An 18,486-nucleotide genomic window follows, 5' to 3' on the forward strand; every position below is an offset into this window, starting at 1 on the left:
ACCAGAAGACGGCAACTCTCAGAGACTCTTCCAGAAGTTTGAAGAAGGCTTCCCCCCACCTGTAAGAAAAACTCTCCTTGCATCTCACTGGCCCATCCTAACTTAATGTCTGCAAGGAGACTGGAATTACCTTAGCCCAGTCAGATTGTCCAGGAGCTGGGGGTGGGGCCAGCCTCTCCCTGAGGCACACACCAACACAGGTTCTGTGAGGGAGGAGGAAGCGGGGACCAGGTGCGGGGTAGACAGTACCCACTGGACTAACAGGTGAGTAAGTGTGTAGAGATTGTTGAAGTCAATACATATTTAATTGTTAGTCATGTTTATTTCAACAACCACTCCCCAGGCTCAGACTGGGTCAATTCCTCTCCACCGAATCCTAAGAACCAGACCACTGCCCGCTCCCCCAAAGAGCAGAGAATCAGACCAATGACCCAGATCACAGGCCGGTTGGCAAGAGTGGGCCAAATCAGATACAAATTGCTGTCCAGGTGTCTTCACTGTTTTCTGGGATACCCGTAAAGAAAGAAATGGCTTGCCCAAGCCCATGATCAACATCACCCCTCCCCTGCCCCGTCATTTATTTATTAATTCAACAAGCATGTATGGACTGCCTACCTCCTGCCAGGCACACGCCAGGGGCAGAAGGTTTACTGGCAAAAAAAGCCCATTTCCTGTTCTTGCAGACTTATCATCCCTGCCGTGGGCTTTACCACGTTTGTTGCCAGTTGGTTTGGCTGCCAGCAAGCATTTTTGCTGAACTCGAGAGTTTCCAGCCTCAGGAGTCACGCCCTCCCAAGACAGAAATCAGAAACTCGGTTGTCCAGCCTCCTTTGTAGTTAGGGCCCCGACGTGTGACTCAGACCCCACCAATCAGGTTCACTCATAAGAGAATTCACTCTAGAAGGGAGGGGTTTGAGTCAGGAGGCAGTGTCCAGAGTTTACTGTCCTGGCAAGGGTGGAAGTGGAGAAATCCAGCTTTAGGGGTAGGTGGGTGTATGTCAGGGGTAGAGCACACACTTAGCTTGCACAAGGTCCTGGTTCAATCCCCAGTACCTCCATTTAAAAACAAAAAAGGAAGGAAAGAAGGAAAGACGGAAGGAAGGAAGGAAGGAAGGAAGGAAGGAAGGAAGGAAGGAAGGAAGGAAGGAAGGAAGGGAGAAGCAGCTTTGGTGTAGAAGTGATAGCAGGGTTGGTCCAGAAGCGCTATCAGTGGGGGTGGCAGTAGAGGGTCCCGGTGTCTGACGGGAAAGCAGCAGTGGCTCCGTTTTCCCCATCAGTCTGGGTCTGTGTAGGGCATCGGGCCTGGAAGCTTCGTCTGGTTCTCCAGCCCTCCCCAGGACTAGATGAGACACCCCATATTCTTCTAATAGATTCCTGAGTCATCAGATCTGGTCTATTACTTATGGACATGAACCCCGCCTGATGCAGAAGTGTGCGCCGCCCTCGGCAAGAGTTACTCATTCTGAAGACCTCACCGAGGTGGCTCCTTCCCAGAATCCCCCAGAGCCCGAGCACTTTGCTCATGCCTCTTACAGCTGTCTTAACAGAGGCATGAGCCTCTTTGTGAGTCTCCACTACACGCCCCCAACATACATACATACACACACACACACACACACACACACACACACAACTCTGAGCTCCTTGGCACCTGGGACCACAGCTTTTGCACCATTACATCCTCAGGTCTAGATTAGAACCTGGATCAGAATAGGTGCTTGCTAAGTATTTGTTACAATGTGATCATTGCCACCGTCTTCATTAATGACATCAGAAAGCCCACCCATGCCTGACTCTGGATTGAGCAATACCTCAGAGAATGGCCCATAATATGTCCCTACCTTCTCCAGAATCAGTGACCAGGTTCATACCCATGGGCTCTAGGCACTGAAGTCCCCTAGAATAACACGAGACCGTCCTCTGACCCCTACCCAGTTCCCTAATCTCCCCTGACAGCCTTGAATTTACTCCTTTCAACAAGATGGTCCCATCTCGGCCTTGCTCCCCTTCCTGCTCTGCCCTGGGCAGCCTTGGGAAGATCTCCAACCTTGGACATGGAGATGAGATCCCAAAGGGTCTTGGAGAAATATGCTCATGTGGGTTGCCAATTCAAGGGTGTCCCCTCATCCTGGCCAGCGCGCGCGCGCACACACACACACACACACACACACACGTGCTCACACTCTCTCTCTCTCTCTCTCCCTCCTCTGCAGGAAGAGCCAGAGGAAATGGACAAGCTTTCTGGAATCAATTTCATGCCTTGAGCATGATAAACAACCAAGCAGGGAACAGCACCCATCGAGGGAGCTAATGGCCTTGGCATCTGACTGATGCTTCACCCCCTGAAAAAGGCAGCCTGGTACTTTCTCCACACACCACTCCACTTGGAGCAGACTGACACCAGCCCAGCTGCACCTTCCTGGGCATGGACGAGACGTATACTTCCCCATTCTCCAGGCAGCACACAGCCTCTCATCAGCTGGGAGACTGGGGAGACCCAAGGCAGGAAAAGCACCTGGCCCATTACCTTAGCTGGCAGTGCCAAACCTCAGCTAGAGCCCAGCTCCCCAGGTTCAAACCCCAGATCCACTTCTCACACTCTGTGTGACCTTGGACGAGCTTCCTAAATAGTATCAACCTCATAAAGTCCTTCTGAAGATTAAGCAAGATGCTTTTTGCAAAGGGCACATAATAAGTCCCCAGTGATCTTAGCTATTGTCATTACTATTATGGCTCCCTATAGCCAGGAAGTTCTCGGTTCACCTGAATCCTCCCTGCTGCCTTTTAAGGCCATTGCAGCTTGTTCTCTTCCCAGTGGGCATGGAACTCAGCCATCTCCAGGGTGATGCAGTAGGAAAAATAATGGTGCCGAAAGCAGAAGAGCTACATTCAAATCCCATCTCAAGTCTGTTAGCCATGATTCTCTTTATATCCAGTCAGTTTAAGACAGATTCTAAATACATAATTACTAGCTATGTGGGCAGATACTGCTTCTGTGGGCCACAGACTACAGCATCCTTATTTGTACAATATGAAATAAACACCATCCCCAAAAGTCATAGTGAGAATGAAATCGAAGCAGTAACATCTTAGACAATGCCTGGGGTGGTGGGTGATCAGGGATGTTCGTTGAATCTGACCGGCACAAACGCTCAGAGTGAGACTTAGTTCCCTGACCCTGCTCTACCTGAGGCATATAATGACCCTGTTTCTATGACCTTCCACACTTCATGTCCAACTCAGCAAATTCCGCCATGTTTCTTCAGCCTGAGGAGCACTTCTTTAGTGGTGAGAAACCAACATCAGATGTCACCAGAAGTAACTAAAATCCCTGCAGCTCTCCACAGGAAAGCTGGGAGAGGGCTAGCAAGTAGCAACTGGCGTGTGCCCCACACTCAGTGGTGGACAGATGTGTTCTCGTATAGGATCTTGCCAAATACTGTCACAGTCCGGTTTTGCCAAAGGGGAGATTAGCTCAAAATGGAAAACCAACTTCCCCAAAGTGGTGGAGAAGGATGTGAACCCATTTCGTAACCAGTCTCTTCCACTCCCTTAGGCTCTCTGCTGTCTGCCCACATGTCCTCCTGCCCCAACCTGGAAGGTCCTTACTGATCTTCTAGCTCAGTGCCTGGCATAATTCTTGGCAGAGAACATTCCCAATAATTAACCATCTAATCTAATCATCAGATCTAATCCAGCTGCTTCATTTCACCAGTGGGGAAACAGGCAGAAAGAGACATAGTGAGTCGCCTGTAGTCATACAGCTGGGAGGTGATGCAGTGCACCCGCTAACAAGAGAACATGAACTAGAAGAATCCTGGGAGGTCATGTCGTCAAGGCCCTGCCCAGTCCTTCCCTGGTAATCAAAGCCAAGTTTCCCACTCAGACCTTGGAGGAGGGGAGACACACGGCTTCAGAGGTTGGATATAGTAGGTCAATTGCAAAATGTCCCCAGATTCTCCCCTACCTGATAGCCATGCCCCTTGACAATGTGGCTTTGCAGCTCCTCCCGATGAGAAGTAGTCTATTTCCCCTCTATTGAATCTGAGCTGCCTTGGAACTCACCTTGACCACTAGAATTCAACAGAGGTGAGAGTGTCCCAGTTCCTAGGCTAGACTTCAGGAGACCTCGTGAGCTTCCACTCTCTCTCAGAATTCCGCCAGCACCATGTGAACAAGCCTGGGTTAGCCTGCTGGGGGATGAGAGACAAGTCAAGAAGAGCCTAGTTGTCCCAGCTGAGGCCTTCCTAACTCTGCCTATGGTCAGCTGACCCCCCAGACATAAAAACCCTAGAGCAACAGAGGCACCTCCTCCACCCACAGCCAACCATAAGGGCCTAAGTGATCCCACACAAAAGCAGAAGAACCACCCAGATAACCCATAGACTCATAAGAAATCATAGATCTAATTGTTTTAAGTCACTGAGTTTTGGGGTGGTTTGTTACAAGGCACCAGCTAACAGATACATCAGGCCTTAAGAAAAGACCCCAAGTCATAGTGTTGGAGAAGTTAAGCCCTGTGCTCCTGCAGGGCCTTGAAGGGGCAGTACCCTTTTCTACAAAGAGCCTGATTGAGCTTCCACCTAGTCTGTCCAGCCCAGGACCAGTGAGGTCAGTACTAGCTCCAGCCCTACCCTTCCCACCCACCTTGGTACCTGCCATACCCACCCATGGCAGTATCCAGGAAGGGCAAAGGGAGGGCTGCGATGAGAGTTGAAGCTGGCCACAGCCCAAGAGGAGCTCACTTCAGAGACAAACCCCGACAAAGCCTTAGGGTGTGGTCTCCCCCAGTGCAGAAGCATCCGCATCCAGGGCCAGACGTCCCCGCCCACCACCCAGGGGGAGCAATCAGCCCAGGAGGAGCTGAGCAGGCCGCTTGACATTTGATGGGAGTCATTATCAGACACTTATTCCCAATCAGGACTCAAGTGTCTCTGAGGGTCCCTCTGCTGCCTTCCCATTCCAGGGAGCACTCATGGGAGGAGGGGATGCGGAGATCTAGGCAAAGACCCTCAGACCCACCCCTCTGACTCCAGCCCCCTCCTTTCCTCCTGAGGCCCCCAGGGGCAAGCTACCTCACACCAGAGTGTAGAGAGCTGGGGACTCCAGAGTGGGGAGCTTGACTCCCAGGTCCTCTGGGCACAGGGAGGCTCAAAGGGCTGGGTCAGAACTCAGATTCCTGCCAGGCTCAAGAAGAGCTTTGTCTCCAAGGCTCATGTCTCTGCGGGTCCTGAGTCTCTGCCCCCAGGCAGCCACCTCCTCTCTCAGACAGTCCTCCAGGACCACAGCCAGGCTCCTTCCCAGGCACATAGACCAGACCTCACTCTCTCTGCAGCCAGACAGCCCCCCTCAGAGAGAGCCATGGCTCAGGAGTGTGATGGCCTTTTAAGGCTGTTCCCCATTCACAGAGGGATCCTGGGCAAACAACCTAACCTCTCCTGCTCTGAAAAGAGGGCAGCGATCCCTGCTCTGCCTCTCTGCACAGGGTTATTGCAAGAATCCTATTCTTTAATGTATGGAAAAGCATTTTATAAACTGCAAAATAAGGGCTGGGTACAATTGTCCCCAGTGGATTATCATCACAATATAGGTGAGCTCCGATGAGCCAGGTGCAGGCTTGTTGGTAAGGATGTGTGTGTGTGAGTCAGTGTCTGAGTATGCGTGTGTGTGAGTGTGCATGTATCTGCACTGGTGTCTCACTGCATGCTTCAGCACTCCAACACCAGCAGTTCATGTTTCGGGATTATCTGTGGGTTTTCAGCATCTATGTCTCTATTCAGGCAGTGAATCAACTGTACTGATGTGTTACAGCCTGAATGCAGAGGCAGAGTTTGAGTTTACAAAAGGGAGCAAAAAACCTTGTAGCAGGATTTGATAGTCTAGAGAGAGTGTATACACACACACACACACACACACACACACACACACACACACACACACACACACACCGTGCTCTCAAGGAAATTAAGAACTCAAACAAATGCAAAAAATAGACAGTGGGATGGAGAGTCATAGAATAATGGGGCCCTGAGACTGGGCCCATCAGTCCAGAAGGCTTCCTGGAAGAGGAGGTAAAGTCTGAGCTGGATTTTGGTAGAAAGACTATACAAGCAGCAGGAAAAAAAATGGCTTTGGGAGGAGAGTAGAAATGAATTTGGTTTTAAGTATTCTGTTATCAAGTAATGGGAATTATTCTTTAACCTTGCAGAACAATTGAGGATTTACAAAGCTTTTCTACATATATTTTCTCATTTGAGTCTCAATACAGGCCCTGAACTAGGCAAGTCAGGTTTTATTATCCCCATTTAATAGATGAGGAAACTGAGGCTCAGGGAAGATGAGTGACTTTCCTAGGGTCTCCAACCTCACAGGCAGTGGGGCTGGCAGAAGCATCCAGGGCTCCTGAATCCTCCCCGGCCAAATGCCCTCCCTATGACCTCTCTGCAATCCCACCCTACTGTGTCTGGGTCCATCTGTAAGCTCCTTGGGGCAGGTGCCATGTCTGGGTGATGGTCTCTGGGCAGTGCTTGGGAAATCAGTCAGTAGAGGGGAGTGGTGGCTTTAGAGTCAGACAGAAATGAGGTTCAACCCATGCTCTGCCATTTACCTTGATCTTGATTTGTTAGTACCTCTCTGAGCCTCTGTTTCCACGTGTATAGAATAGATTATCGTGAGGATGAGAAGAGGGAATGTCTCTGATGCACTGAGCACTGTGCCTGGCACATAGTACTTGCTCAATTAATGGTAGCTACTCTCCTTCACCTCTTGGTTATTCATTTACTGCTAATCAAGAAGACTTTCTTGATGGCCATTTTTCACCCATTTCTTCCTTCCAAGACAAATCAGATTGTCATTCAACACCCACACTGCCCATTCATTACTGTTACGAGAGATGGTCCCCAGTGAGCAACAGCAATACACGTCTCCCTCCACCCTCCACGTGTCCAGTCCAGACCCCACCCCTGGAGGGGCCCTGGGAATGCTCCTGTACCAGTTGGTGTTGGGCCTGACCCCTCAGCCACCTGTTGAAATCCATTTCAGCCACCAGAGCTCTCATTTCTATTAAAACTTCATTTGCCAAGAAAGCGGAAAGGTAATTCTGAACCCTAGTCTTAAATCACTCTGCCACTGAATTATTAAAGGGAAGAATTAAAAATAATCAGGCTTTTTCATTACACTTCAGAGCAGGGAAATTAAAGGTGTAAGAATGTATTTTTTCCCTCAAATTTAAGTATTCATTTTGGAGATTTATAGGGGAGTTGAAATGATTCCCTGCATGCCCAGTTTTCCCTTCTATAAAAAGGGGAGAGAGAAAAAACCTTGTAAAATTAAAAGGGAGATAGAGCAAAGAAGGGATTTAACATAAAGAAGTACAACTGAGTGTTTTGCATTTTAATACATTTTTTTCTGCACAATTACACCACTGAGTGATATGGCAGAGAGAGATTAGGCTGCTGCTAATTTCAGATAGTGGGTGGGGAAATGGGAAGGGGGTCTCACCAGTGGGCGGGTCAGAAAAGCATTGTGGGTCATTCAGCCTGGCTCCTTGGATCTCCAAGCAGGGACCATTTCAGCGCCAAGCTCCCGTACACTCCCTTTTCTTCAGAGGAGGCTAGGATGAGGAACCTGGTTCATTTCACAGAGCAGAGGATCCAAGGTATCGAGGCAGGGGAAGCAGCATCGTGGGGGCCTGGACCAGAAGAGGAGGGGCATGGAGAAGCTCCCCACCTGATTCTCAGATCAGGAAGAAGGCAGAAGCAAGAGAAGTAGGGTGGCATTGCCTTGGCTCCCCCGCCCAAAACCCATCCCCACAAGGTGGAGTGTAAGAAACAGAACTGTCTAGAGCTAGGACAGAGACAGGAGGGTTCTGGAAGGCCTGAGACACGCTGATGGACGAGGCCAAGTATTGATCCAGTCTCTCCTTCCCCAGTCCCAGCCAGTCCAGGGATGCAGAGCAGACTCCCATGAGTCAGGTGAGAAACAGGTGTCGACACCACCTCCCCTAGGACCAGGTGCCAAAGGGGGAGGAAATGATAGCAGAGCCGACCTGGAGGGGACTCATCCCAGGAGGCTTCAGGAGGAAGGGAGCAGAGGAGAGAGAAGAGAGTTTGCAGGCGGACGGAGACAACAGAGCACGAAGCATGGGCAGTGTTTCCCGCTCTGTAGCAGCTGGAGACCACTGTGTTCTCTCCCTGGTGGGGACAGTGTGACAACAGAACAGGAATCAGGATGCTATCGCCACACAAGCATCATTGGCAGCAGCTGGGTAGTCCCAAATCGGACCCAGGGGAGGGTGCTAAGAGCAGGCGGTTCCCACCCAGATATGCTCCAACAGCTGGCCTGCCTCTCTGAGGGGACGCCAAGCTGGAACACCTCTGTCCGGCGTCCCTTCCACCCACACAGGCAATGACTGGACCAGGGTGGGGGGTGGGGGTCCCCTGAAGGATTCGGGCCAAAGAGCCACTCAGCTGCCTGCCCCCCTCCCCCGAGGTGGTAATGAATTGCAGGGAAACGCTGCTGAGAGGTGTCAGAATAATTTCTATTAAACATAATTTCCTAATGAAAAGGTTACGAGGGAGCCCGGTGGAGCTAATCAGGATTGAATGCTCACTCCAACCCGCTCTGAGGGAGGGGCTCGAGGCCAGAGCCTCGTTTCCACCTGGTCTGGGCTGGAGGGAAGGGCCCTGGGGCTGCATAAGGCCCTGACCAGCTTCGATGCATCATCCATCTCAAGGTCTCACATCTGCCCGCTATCAGGAGCTCACAGGTGCCAGGCGCTGGGTTAAGTGTTTCCCATTCATCATATCCTCCCAGTGCCCCTGCAGGAGTGAAATTATGTTCCCATTTTCAAGATGAGCAAATTGAGACTCTGAAAGATCATGTGACTTACCCAAGGTCACATCTCCAGAAATTCAGAAGCAAAGGCAGGACTTGAACCCAGGTCTGTTGAATGAAAGATGTACAACATTGCCATTGTCCCTTCCCACCTCCCATGGCCCCGGTCTACCCCATGGTTGCAAAGTCCTTTGGAAGGGCAAATGCAGCCCCAGAAATGCGGCAGAGCTTGGACAGGTCAGAAGTGCAGCAGAGTCTGCCTGACTCCTGCCCAGCTATCCACACCCTGTCTCTGATGACCATTTGGATATCTGTGAATAAAAGACCACAGTCACCGATTCTGGATGGTTCTGTGTCTCCTCAGAGGCTGGCATGGTGCCCTGCTGAGCCCCGAGGGGGACGTGTTTGTCAATGTAGCCAACTCAGGGGTCCTGAGAGCCCTTTGAGTCTGTGTCCTGAGAAAAGGCACCGGCCCTGTGCAGACCCCTTTTCTGGTCCCAGAAAATGTCCCCAAGCCAAGCTTGTCTCTCAGGGACCCTGCCTCCTTTTCTCTCTCATCCCTCTGGATCTCAGATGCTAAATTCCTACATCAGGGCTGTGCTTGGCAGGGAGGCCAAGGTGGGGTGGGGGGTGCAATGTGACCAAAACTAAGAGGAAGGAGGGGACTTTTAAAAAATGCTCAGAGATTCTCCCCAAGCCCTCCATTAAAGGCTCTTTAAAAATGGCCTTGACCTTTACTGGTGGGAGGTTGGGGATGAGGGATGGAGGAGGAAGGAACAAACAGGGTGTGGGCCTGAAACCAAATAGTAATGAGCCTTGTTCTCTTCAATTCAGACCTGATACCACCCGAGTACAGTTGGTGGCAATTTCAGGAACACTGGGGCTTTGCTCTGCCAGAAGCTTCTGCAACTGTTGAGCTATCTCTTTGGAGAGAGAGGAATGTTCCAGATGTGCCCTTCAGGACAGAGGCAGGCCCTTAAAGGATACAGGTGAATATATTTTTGGAAGTTCACTGCTACCTCTATATCCTGAGAGAGAAGGGAGTTGAGCTAGAGGAGAGACCCAGATCACAGATTCTCCTCCCCTCCTCCCATCCAAACCCACCCAGCACCTCTCCTGTCCCTCCCTGCTCTGCAGTCCCTCCATCCCAGTGATGAGCCCCAGGCTCTGCAACCCGCCCCCAGCAGGGTGCATCTCCCCATCCCTCATTAAGATGAAGCTGTCACCAACTGCCATGCGCTTCCCTTCCCGGGACCTTCAAAGCCTGGAATGGCATGAAATATGCAGCCGCCTTCCCCCAGCCCCCATTCCTGCTCAGCTCCCTCCCTCTAATTGCTCTGCATAGGTTAAACTTGGATGTCGCAGCTCTGGCTGAGGACATCCAGCACTAATGTTCTCCAAAAACAGTGGAGGCTGCTTCTGCCTCCAGGCAAGAGGAGCTCACTTCTTGGGTGTCTGAGGTGCTGCCCCTGCACCCTCCCCAACACACACATACTCCGCCTGAGACCATCTCCTGTCAGCCTGTCCACCCCTTAGACTGAAGTCTCCCTGGAAGGTGGGCAAGGCTTTTGCTGAGAACAGTGGTCCTTCCCAAAACACAGTCCAAGTCCAGCAGTATCAGCATCACCTGAGAAGTTGTTAGAATGCACACTCTCAGGCCCCACCCCAGACCTACTGAATCAGAACAGGCGACGGGGCCCAGCAATTTAAGGTTAATCAAGCCCACTAGACAGTTCTGATTCACTGGTTCTGATTCAAGCTTGAGAACCACCGAAGTAAAGACTGGTTCAATGAACACCCAGCCAACTTGACAGAGCTCCCCCAGACACCCAGGACTGCACTAAGGCTGGCAGAGAAGAAAGACACCACCTCCCCTGCCCAGGGCTGGCAGTCTCTGACCCATATGAGGGGCAGTAATCAAGCACCTGCTGGAAGACCAGCCTGAGGATCCTAGAAGGTGCAGAGCAAGGTGGCTGGAGGCCACAGGAAATCACGGCTCTGTGGAGGAGGGGAATTAAACTTAATTGAGGCTTAAATAAATAAACTGAGGCCAAATGTAAATCAAAATCACAATGAGATATCACCTCACTAGCGTGGCTACTATCAAAAAAAAAAAAAAAAAACCATAAACTAACAAGTGTTGGTAAGAACTTGGTGAAACTGGAACCCTTGTATCCTACTGATGGGAATTTAAAACGAGGTGGCCACTGTAGAAAACAATGTGGCAGTTCCTCTACAAGTTAAAAATAGAACTATCATGTGATACTGCAATTCCATATATATCCAAAAGAGTTGAAATCAAGGTCTCAAGGAGATGTTTGTACATCCATGTTCGTTAGAGCACCTTTCACAATAGTCAAGAGGCATAAGCGACCCAAGTGTCCCTCAACAGGTGACTGGATAAACAGGATGTGGTCTACACATGCAATGGAGTATTATTCAGCCTTAAAAAGGAAGGAAATTCTGACACATGCTACAACATGGATGAACCTTGAGAACATTATGCTAAGTGAAATAAGCCAGTTACAAATAGAGAAATACTCTTCAATTCCATTTATATGAGGTTCCTAGAGTACTGAAATTTATAGAAACAAAAGGTAGAATGGTAGTTGCCAGGGGCTGGAAGGAAGGGGGAATGCGGAATGGTTGTTTAACGGTCCAGAGCTTCAGATTTGCAAGATGAGAAATTCTGGAGGTGTGTTGCACAATAATATGATTACAATTAACACTATTGAATCATACACTTAAAACAGGTTAAGATGGCAATTTTATATTATGTGTTCTTTACCAGAATTAAAAATAAAAAATAATAATCGCGGCCAAAATTTGGACAGGAGAGGGGACAATAACTCCAGGAAGCCTCATGTGTGCAGTGCATCCATTTGCCAAGTGCCGTCACATTCGCCATCTCATTGAGAGAGGAGCAGAGCAGGAGCGAGCATCGCATTTTACAGGGAGTTGAGCCAAGGAGGAGGGGCACCCCCACAAGGTCTTATGCAGTGAGTGGAGAGCTCGGTCTGGGGCTCAGCTCCTGACCTCCATACCAGCACTTTCCTCTCCCAGTAAAGAGCCCCCAGGCCTCGGAAGCTGGAGGCCCACAATTGGCAGGATCTTAAAGAGCTGAGTGTGGTGTTGGGGAGTCCTGGGATTGGGCTGGAGGGGTGAGGCCATGGTGCACAACCTAGTATCACACCTGCTGCCCTCAGTCATTAACAGCACTCCCTTTGGTGTCAGCAATGCCCCAGTTTGGAAGACAGGTTATATATTCACCCCAACTATAAAGTGACCAGAAAACCAAGGAGCAGAGCTGGGTGGAATTTGGCAGGAAAGAGTAAGGAGTTCAGCTTCTTGGAGAGGAGAGTCCCCACAAGGGCCTCAGAAGGTCCCTCTGGCTGTAAGCAGAAGACCCAAAGGATGAAAGAGTGAGGGGATAGAGGCTGCGGAGGGATGAAGGGTCAGTGGACTGAGACACACGGGCCTTACCATGGACCCCCCGGCATATCACGTGCCTTCTCCTGGCTACCATTCTCCCCCATCCCCTTTTTCCATCTCACTCCTGGGTTCTCCATTTGGACCACAAGAGCAGGCCATGTAGAAGGAATCGGCTATGGGTTCTCCTCTCCCTCCAAGCTTCCCACAGTGCCCTGCCTTGAGTCAAGGCGAAGTCCAGACCAGCCTACAGAGGCCATCCCATCCCAGCTGCCCATCTCAGCCTTGGCCAATGATTCTTCTTCAACTCCCACCTCAATCTCCAACTTACCTCTCTGACACTGCATACTCATGGCTGGAAAACCCCATGCCCTCGCTCCTGAAGCTCCTCAGGACCCCTTCCCCAGCTTCAAGGCCTTGCAGCCAGAAGACTTGTGTTTGACTCCTAGCTCCTCCACCCAGTATCTCTGTGATCTGAAGCAAGTCTTTTCACCTCTCAAAACCTTAACTTTCTCAGCTTCAGAATGGGACTACATCCCTCATTCAGAGAGTGCCGTGAGGCTTCAATGGGATGACCACAGGAGGGGCCTCTAGATGGTGGTGATGTGTCTGATAACTTCCTGTGCTACTCGGAACTCCTTCACATTTATGTGCAAACCAGTCACTTGCTTTGCCTCTGCAAAAGTTTCCTCCCTGAGGGGTACCCTCACTCCCCTCCCCACCCACATGGAGAGCACAGTGGACCAGAGTCAGAGACACGGCAGGTGGAGAGTGGTGGGCAGGATCCAAAGACCTCATGGCCCACCTCTATATTTTGCCTTTGGAAAGTGATAAAAATATCTTTTCCAAAGACTTTCCCCCTTGGGAGAATGTCATCAATGCTGACATTTGTATGAGTTTGTCGATCCCTGGGCTCCTCCGTCTGACTGTGGTGGGGGTACATGGGCAAGTTCCCCGAGAACAGAGGTGGTACAACACATCTCTCTAGTGCCTGCCACAGATGCTCAACCGTGTTTATAAGGAGGGAGAGAAGAAGAGGAAGGAAGGAGCCAGTCTTCACCCAACCCCAAGACTTTAGGATTCCAGGTTCAGTCCAAGATGAGGGTGAAAAGTCAGTTCAACCAATACTAGGGCTGAGGTTAGTAATGAGGATAGTATTTAAGTTTATATTAAGGAAGGAATGAGGGTAGGACTGAATATCAGACTTGTATTGGGTTCAAGTCTGCATTCTGGTTAGAGTTCTACTTAAGGTAAACTCTAGAATATAGGCTGTGATCAGGGACTGAGTTAATGTTAACAGTAAGACTTGAGCTTACTGTTCAATAGATTTGTCTTACAGTTGGGTATGTCTGAAAGTTTTGGGACTTGCAGCAGAGGTCAGTGCAATGGTTTTGGGCAGGGGTTCTGCAGACAACAGGCCTGGCAGACAGCCAGCTGGAGAGGTGTGGTTAGACAGGCTGTGCTAGAAGGACTCTGAGGCCAGCACCATGGACAGCTCCAAGGAAAGCAGCCTGGTGAGCAAAGATGCCAGAGACCTTCCTAGTTGCCTCTCCCTACCACTCTCTTCCATGACATCACAGCCTCTGAGCCCAAGACTGACCCCTGAGAAGGACAAGATTGCTCCATAACCTCCAGGAAATTTGGGCCTCTCATCCAAAGGTTTTTGCCTTTCCTTCAGAATCATTCTCTTCTTAGAGCCTACATCCCCTGGGCCTAAAATCAAGATTCTAATTGAGAAATTTCTGATTTAGGCCTTTACAAAATGACTGCTGTCCTAAAAATCAAAGTTTTTCTTTTTTATTTGTAGGAGAGATGTATATGAAGAAATATTACAACATACAAAAACTACGTAAAGTTTAATTCTCCACTCATACAGTGTAAAAATCAAAGGTTTTCAAATTCCACCCTTGACTGCCAGATTCACTCTCCTTTGTATGATGTAACTCTTATTCCTCTGATCCCTTCTCCCCATGGGAATCAGGGAGCTCCCCAGGCCTGTTCTTCCCATCTCTCTCCTCTCATCTTCCCCTCATCTCCTGAGCCCTTAGGGGTAGGATAGAACAAAGATGAGGACCTGAGGGTGGAGCACAGGTGGGGACACACAGTGGAGAGTCACCCAGAGGCAAGCAGTGCCCAGGGGTGTGGATTTCCACCCCTCTCTCTGGGAGACTGAGAGCTGCTCTTCCCTGATTATCCCCAGACACCCCATCATGAAAAGAGCAGCTATGGAGCAGGACCTGCTGAAGGACACCAGAGCCACACACACTCAGCCCCAGGCCCTGGGAGGTTAGAGAGAAGACGCTTAAGATCTTCCCCTCAGATTACTAAGCCAGCACCACAGAACAGGGGAGGTTACCAACATGCATTGAGCACCTACTGTGTGCCAGACTTTACCTATATTATCTTGCTGCATCATCAAACAAACCCAGTGTGGGTTAGTAGGTATGACTATCCCCTTTCTACAGACTGAGGCTCACTACAAACAGCAGATCTGGGATTTGAACCTAGCTCTGTTGGACCCTAAGTCTGTTCACCCAAAGCCCATACTTTTTCCACCACATCATGAACTCTGGTTGTTAGAGGCTTTAAAGTCAACTTGGCAGGAACTCCCTGCCTTCTTATCAGATGACATCATCAGGCCACTAAGTCTGGCCTGGGTCACCACAGACATATCAATGTCTGAAGGCTGGGAAAAGAGACCCTATCTCTGCCTTTGGTGACCCCCTTCTAGGACCCAGAAGTTCCTGCAAGGTGCCTCCTAGTGGGCAGAGGGTCCATGCAATGGCCAAGCAATTCACCATTGTGGCTTCTTTTGATTCCTTCGCCCCATCGTCCCAGCAGGGCATCTCCAGGGGACAGATCTTCCTGGGCTATGGACACAGCCTGAAATTACCCCCTAGTGAGGGCAATTGGAAACATCGCTGAGCACCTTTGTGTAGCTCTGGGAATCTATCCAACCCACCCCTCGGAAGTCACCAGCGCTTGGTGCAAAGGTGAGCCTGGAGAACAGGAAGGGACCAGGCTGGGGAGGCTCTGGGGAGCTGAGAGCGGAGGCTGCCTCCCCTCCTGTCCCTCTGTAGTAATTAACAGGCCTTTGTTCCTGTCCCTGATCATGTCTGGCAGAGCCTTAATCATCCTCTTCCCTGCAATGAGCAGCCTTCTCATTAGGGCCTTAAGAACCTCTATTATAAACATGTAAATGGAACTCAGCGAGGAGGGAAATATTTGACTGCTCCAATTTCCTTTGTGCCGCTGCCAGCTTTGGGCTGAGCACGCCTGCGATTTCCCTGCTCAGCAGCCCGGCGCCAGCACACTGCCCCCACCGCCCTGTCACACCGCTCCATCTTCTGCTATCGGAATTTAATTACCTTCACTGGTGAATGTTTGGAGAACCTCTCTCCATCAATTGATTCTGAAGTCAGATTTTTATTCCAAGATACTTAATGGCACTTTGGCTGCTGGGAGCCTGGGAACAGGTGGACCCGGGGCACAGGGAACTCTTCAACAATGGGGTCAGGAAGGGTCAACACAGTTACTCCCCTGACTCTGAGTAGGTCAATATTTCAGCCAGCCCAGATGGATGAGAGTCTCTCTTCTTTAAGGTTTACAGAGAAGCAATTCCTGAGGCTCCTACTGGTCTGGACTGGAAGTTCATCCCGATGTCTGCCTGAGGCTGGGTGAGCCATTTTTCCTTTTCTTTTCAATTTTGTCCTTGATGAAAAACAGAAGAGCCCCCTTAGGTAGGAAGCCTACCCACTGCCTGAAGAAGAAGCTGATGATACAACCAGCGTCACTTCTCATGGCCCTGATGGTTCTTCCTCCTCACAGGCAAGGTGCAGACTCAGTCCCTGAGGGATCAGTGCAGCTACCTGCGAAGGCTCCCTGAGCACGGTGAGTCCTTCGTGCAGAAGTCTTCATGTGCCCAAGTCCTGCTTGATCCAGAGATACTGGAGAGGCTTGTCCCCACCTGCCTTCCTTCTGAAGCTCTTTCCAAATCTAAACCTAAATTTTGCTCATCCTTCAAAACCCGAATCACTTCCTCTCTCCACGAAGCTGTCCCACCATTAACTTCACCTGCCCACTGTTTGTCCGTTTAATGGATGTCACCTGTGTGACAGGTCCCTGTTGACCCTCAGCTGGTCATATGTCTCCTCAATCTGGATAAAATGTTCCTCCCTCAGGGTGGAAACTGTCCTCACAGCTCTGAGCACAATGCCTGGAACAGGGGATCATCAAGAAAACGAGGTTGCTGGGTTGGCTGGTAGGTGGGCAGGTGGGCTGGCACCCTGGCTAGAGGATTGCTGGTTGGCGGGGTGTGGGGTGGGCTGCTGGAGGAGTAGGCTTGTTAGTTGATTGGCTGATTGGCGGATGGGCTGATAGACCAGTGAGAGGGCTGCTGGGTTGAGGGGAGGTAGGAGAGTGGGCGTGACGGTTATTACCTGACTGCCTCTCAGCTTCAATTCTACTCCTCATGACCTGGACGGTGGTCATGGCTGGACTCTGTAAGTGTTTCTCCTTTAGCAGCTGGCCCCCTCTTAAGCTTTGTTAGTAGAAGGGGCTGAAACACTGCAGGAGGAAGGGGCTTCCCTTCCAGGCCCCTGCAGTGAGGCATCTGCAGCACACAGCTTCCTCCAGCACCCCAAAGGCACCTTCCCAGGAAGTCCCGCCAGCGTGACACCTGAGCAAACTCTTCTGCCGTCCAATGGGCCTCTGCAGCCACACCTTCCTTAACAGGGTAGTGACACCATCAGCCCTGGGTATGTGTATGTTGGGAAGGCTCTTCTGGATTTGTTCCTTCCTTTGATGCTCTGCCTTAGCCCCAGAGCATCCCTGTATCTGCTATTCCTTTGTTTCTTTAGGTAAGAAATCCCCTGTTAGTAGGTAATCCTAAGTAAATCACCCTGTATTTTAATTCATAATTCTCTATATTAAACCTTTCCTGTTAATATTGCTGTGTGGTTCCTATCTTCTGATGGGACATTGAGGCAATGGGTTGATTGGTGAGTTGGTTGATAAGCTGGTTAGTGGGGTGATAGAATGGTGGAAGAACAGGTTAGTTGGCAGACTGGTTGGTGGGTTGGTTGGTAGTCACTTAGAAGGTTGCTGAGGTGGTGATGTGGCGTCGTGTAGGGTAAAATGTTGGTTGCTGGTTATTGAATTGGTTATTGGAGTGATGGTTTGATTGGTAGGTTGGTAGACTTGAATGGTTGATGGGTTAGTTGATAAGTTGGTACTTAGGACATGGGGTTAGCACCATATCAGAGGGAAGGACACACCCCAGGGAGGTCCCTACAGTGAGCATCGCTCTCCATCTCTGTCCTACCCAAAGGGGCCGGGCCTGTCCCCCAGGCTGGTCTCCTCACAGCCTCACCGTGGCTGCTGGAAAACCTCTGCAAACAGAAGCAGCAGCTAAGGAGGAGGCTTCTGGGCACCGTGGAGAATGACCCTGGAGGACAAGCACAGGAGCCCTGAGGCGTTAAGGCTGGCCCTCATCCCTTTACTACGCATGTTCCTGTGGGCTCTGACCACACCCCGAGGGACCACCTGATTACCCAGCACCCAGAGGCCTTCCAGAAAAGGGATTAGAGTTCACCATCCTTCAGGACGGATTTGTGCCTCTGCCCCATGAAATCTCCTGACATGCTGACCCAAAGCAGGGACCTCCTTTAGGTTCTGGGCCACCCCCACCCCAGCCAGGCTGGGTGGGACTCTTTCCCGCGCATTCCCTGCCCTTCTGCACATCAGGACCCCCAGCCCCTTCCTCTGGTCAGTCCCTGCCACCTTCATTCCTCAGTGCTCCCGCAGCAGCACTCCCTGCTCCCACATCTTCCCCTTTGGCCTGGCTTTGAAGCCTGAGCTGGAGCCCAGCAAGGGCTCAGTCCCTCCCTACCGCCCCCACTGCTCCCCAGCCACCCTGCAGGTCCCCAGCCAAGTGCCTTGTAGGTGGTCTGGCCCATACCCCAGCCAGAGCCACCAAGACATTTCCAAATTGCATCTTTTAAGAATCAGAAAAAGAGATTTCAGAAGGCAATTGCTTTTTCCCCTGCTCAGTCCAGATGAGCTATTTTTTACTTGTCTCTTTCCCCTACTCACAATCTCAGTAAAAAATGAAATCATGTCTAAAGCTTTTCCCTGGATTAGGGCCAATCTCCAGCCCTCCTGAGGCCTGGGGACACCAGAGAGGGCCATGTCCCAGGGGGCAAGCCCTGGGACTCCAGGCCT

The 18,486-nt window shown here is 50.6% G+C and overlaps 1 protein-coding gene across 12 annotated transcripts in view; it reads right to left on the reverse strand.

Moving 5' to 3' along the window:
- The window catches only part of LOC116661181, an 86,848-nt gene that overhangs the window by 43,172 nt on the left and 25,190 nt on the right, over nt 1–18,486 (reverse strand). For 8 of the 12 annotated variants that reach the window (XR_004316973.1, XR_004316968.1, XR_004316976.1 and 5 more), the window contains 3 exons: nt 8,891–8,943; nt 7,501–7,690; nt 4,066–4,193 (listed from right to left, as the gene is read on the reverse strand). Coding sequence is in view for 1 of the 12 variants with exons in the window: in XM_032472587.1 (XP_032328478.1) it covers nt 4,066–4,193 (128 nt within the window). In the remaining 11 variants the exon portion in view is untranslated. Of the gene's footprint in view, nt 1–4,065; nt 4,194–7,500; nt 7,691–8,890; nt 8,944–15,564; nt 15,976–18,486 lie in introns of those variants that run through there. The other 4 variants (XR_004316970.1, XR_004316974.1, XM_032472587.1 and 1 more) reach the window with 4 other exon arrangements.

The sequence above is a fragment of the Camelus ferus genome, chromosome 33 (genome assembly GCF_009834535.1).
Source record: "Camelus ferus isolate YT-003-E chromosome 33, BCGSAC_Cfer_1.0, whole genome shotgun sequence".
In the NCBI taxonomy this organism is placed as follows: Eukaryota; Metazoa; Chordata; class Mammalia; order Artiodactyla; family Camelidae; genus Camelus; species Camelus ferus.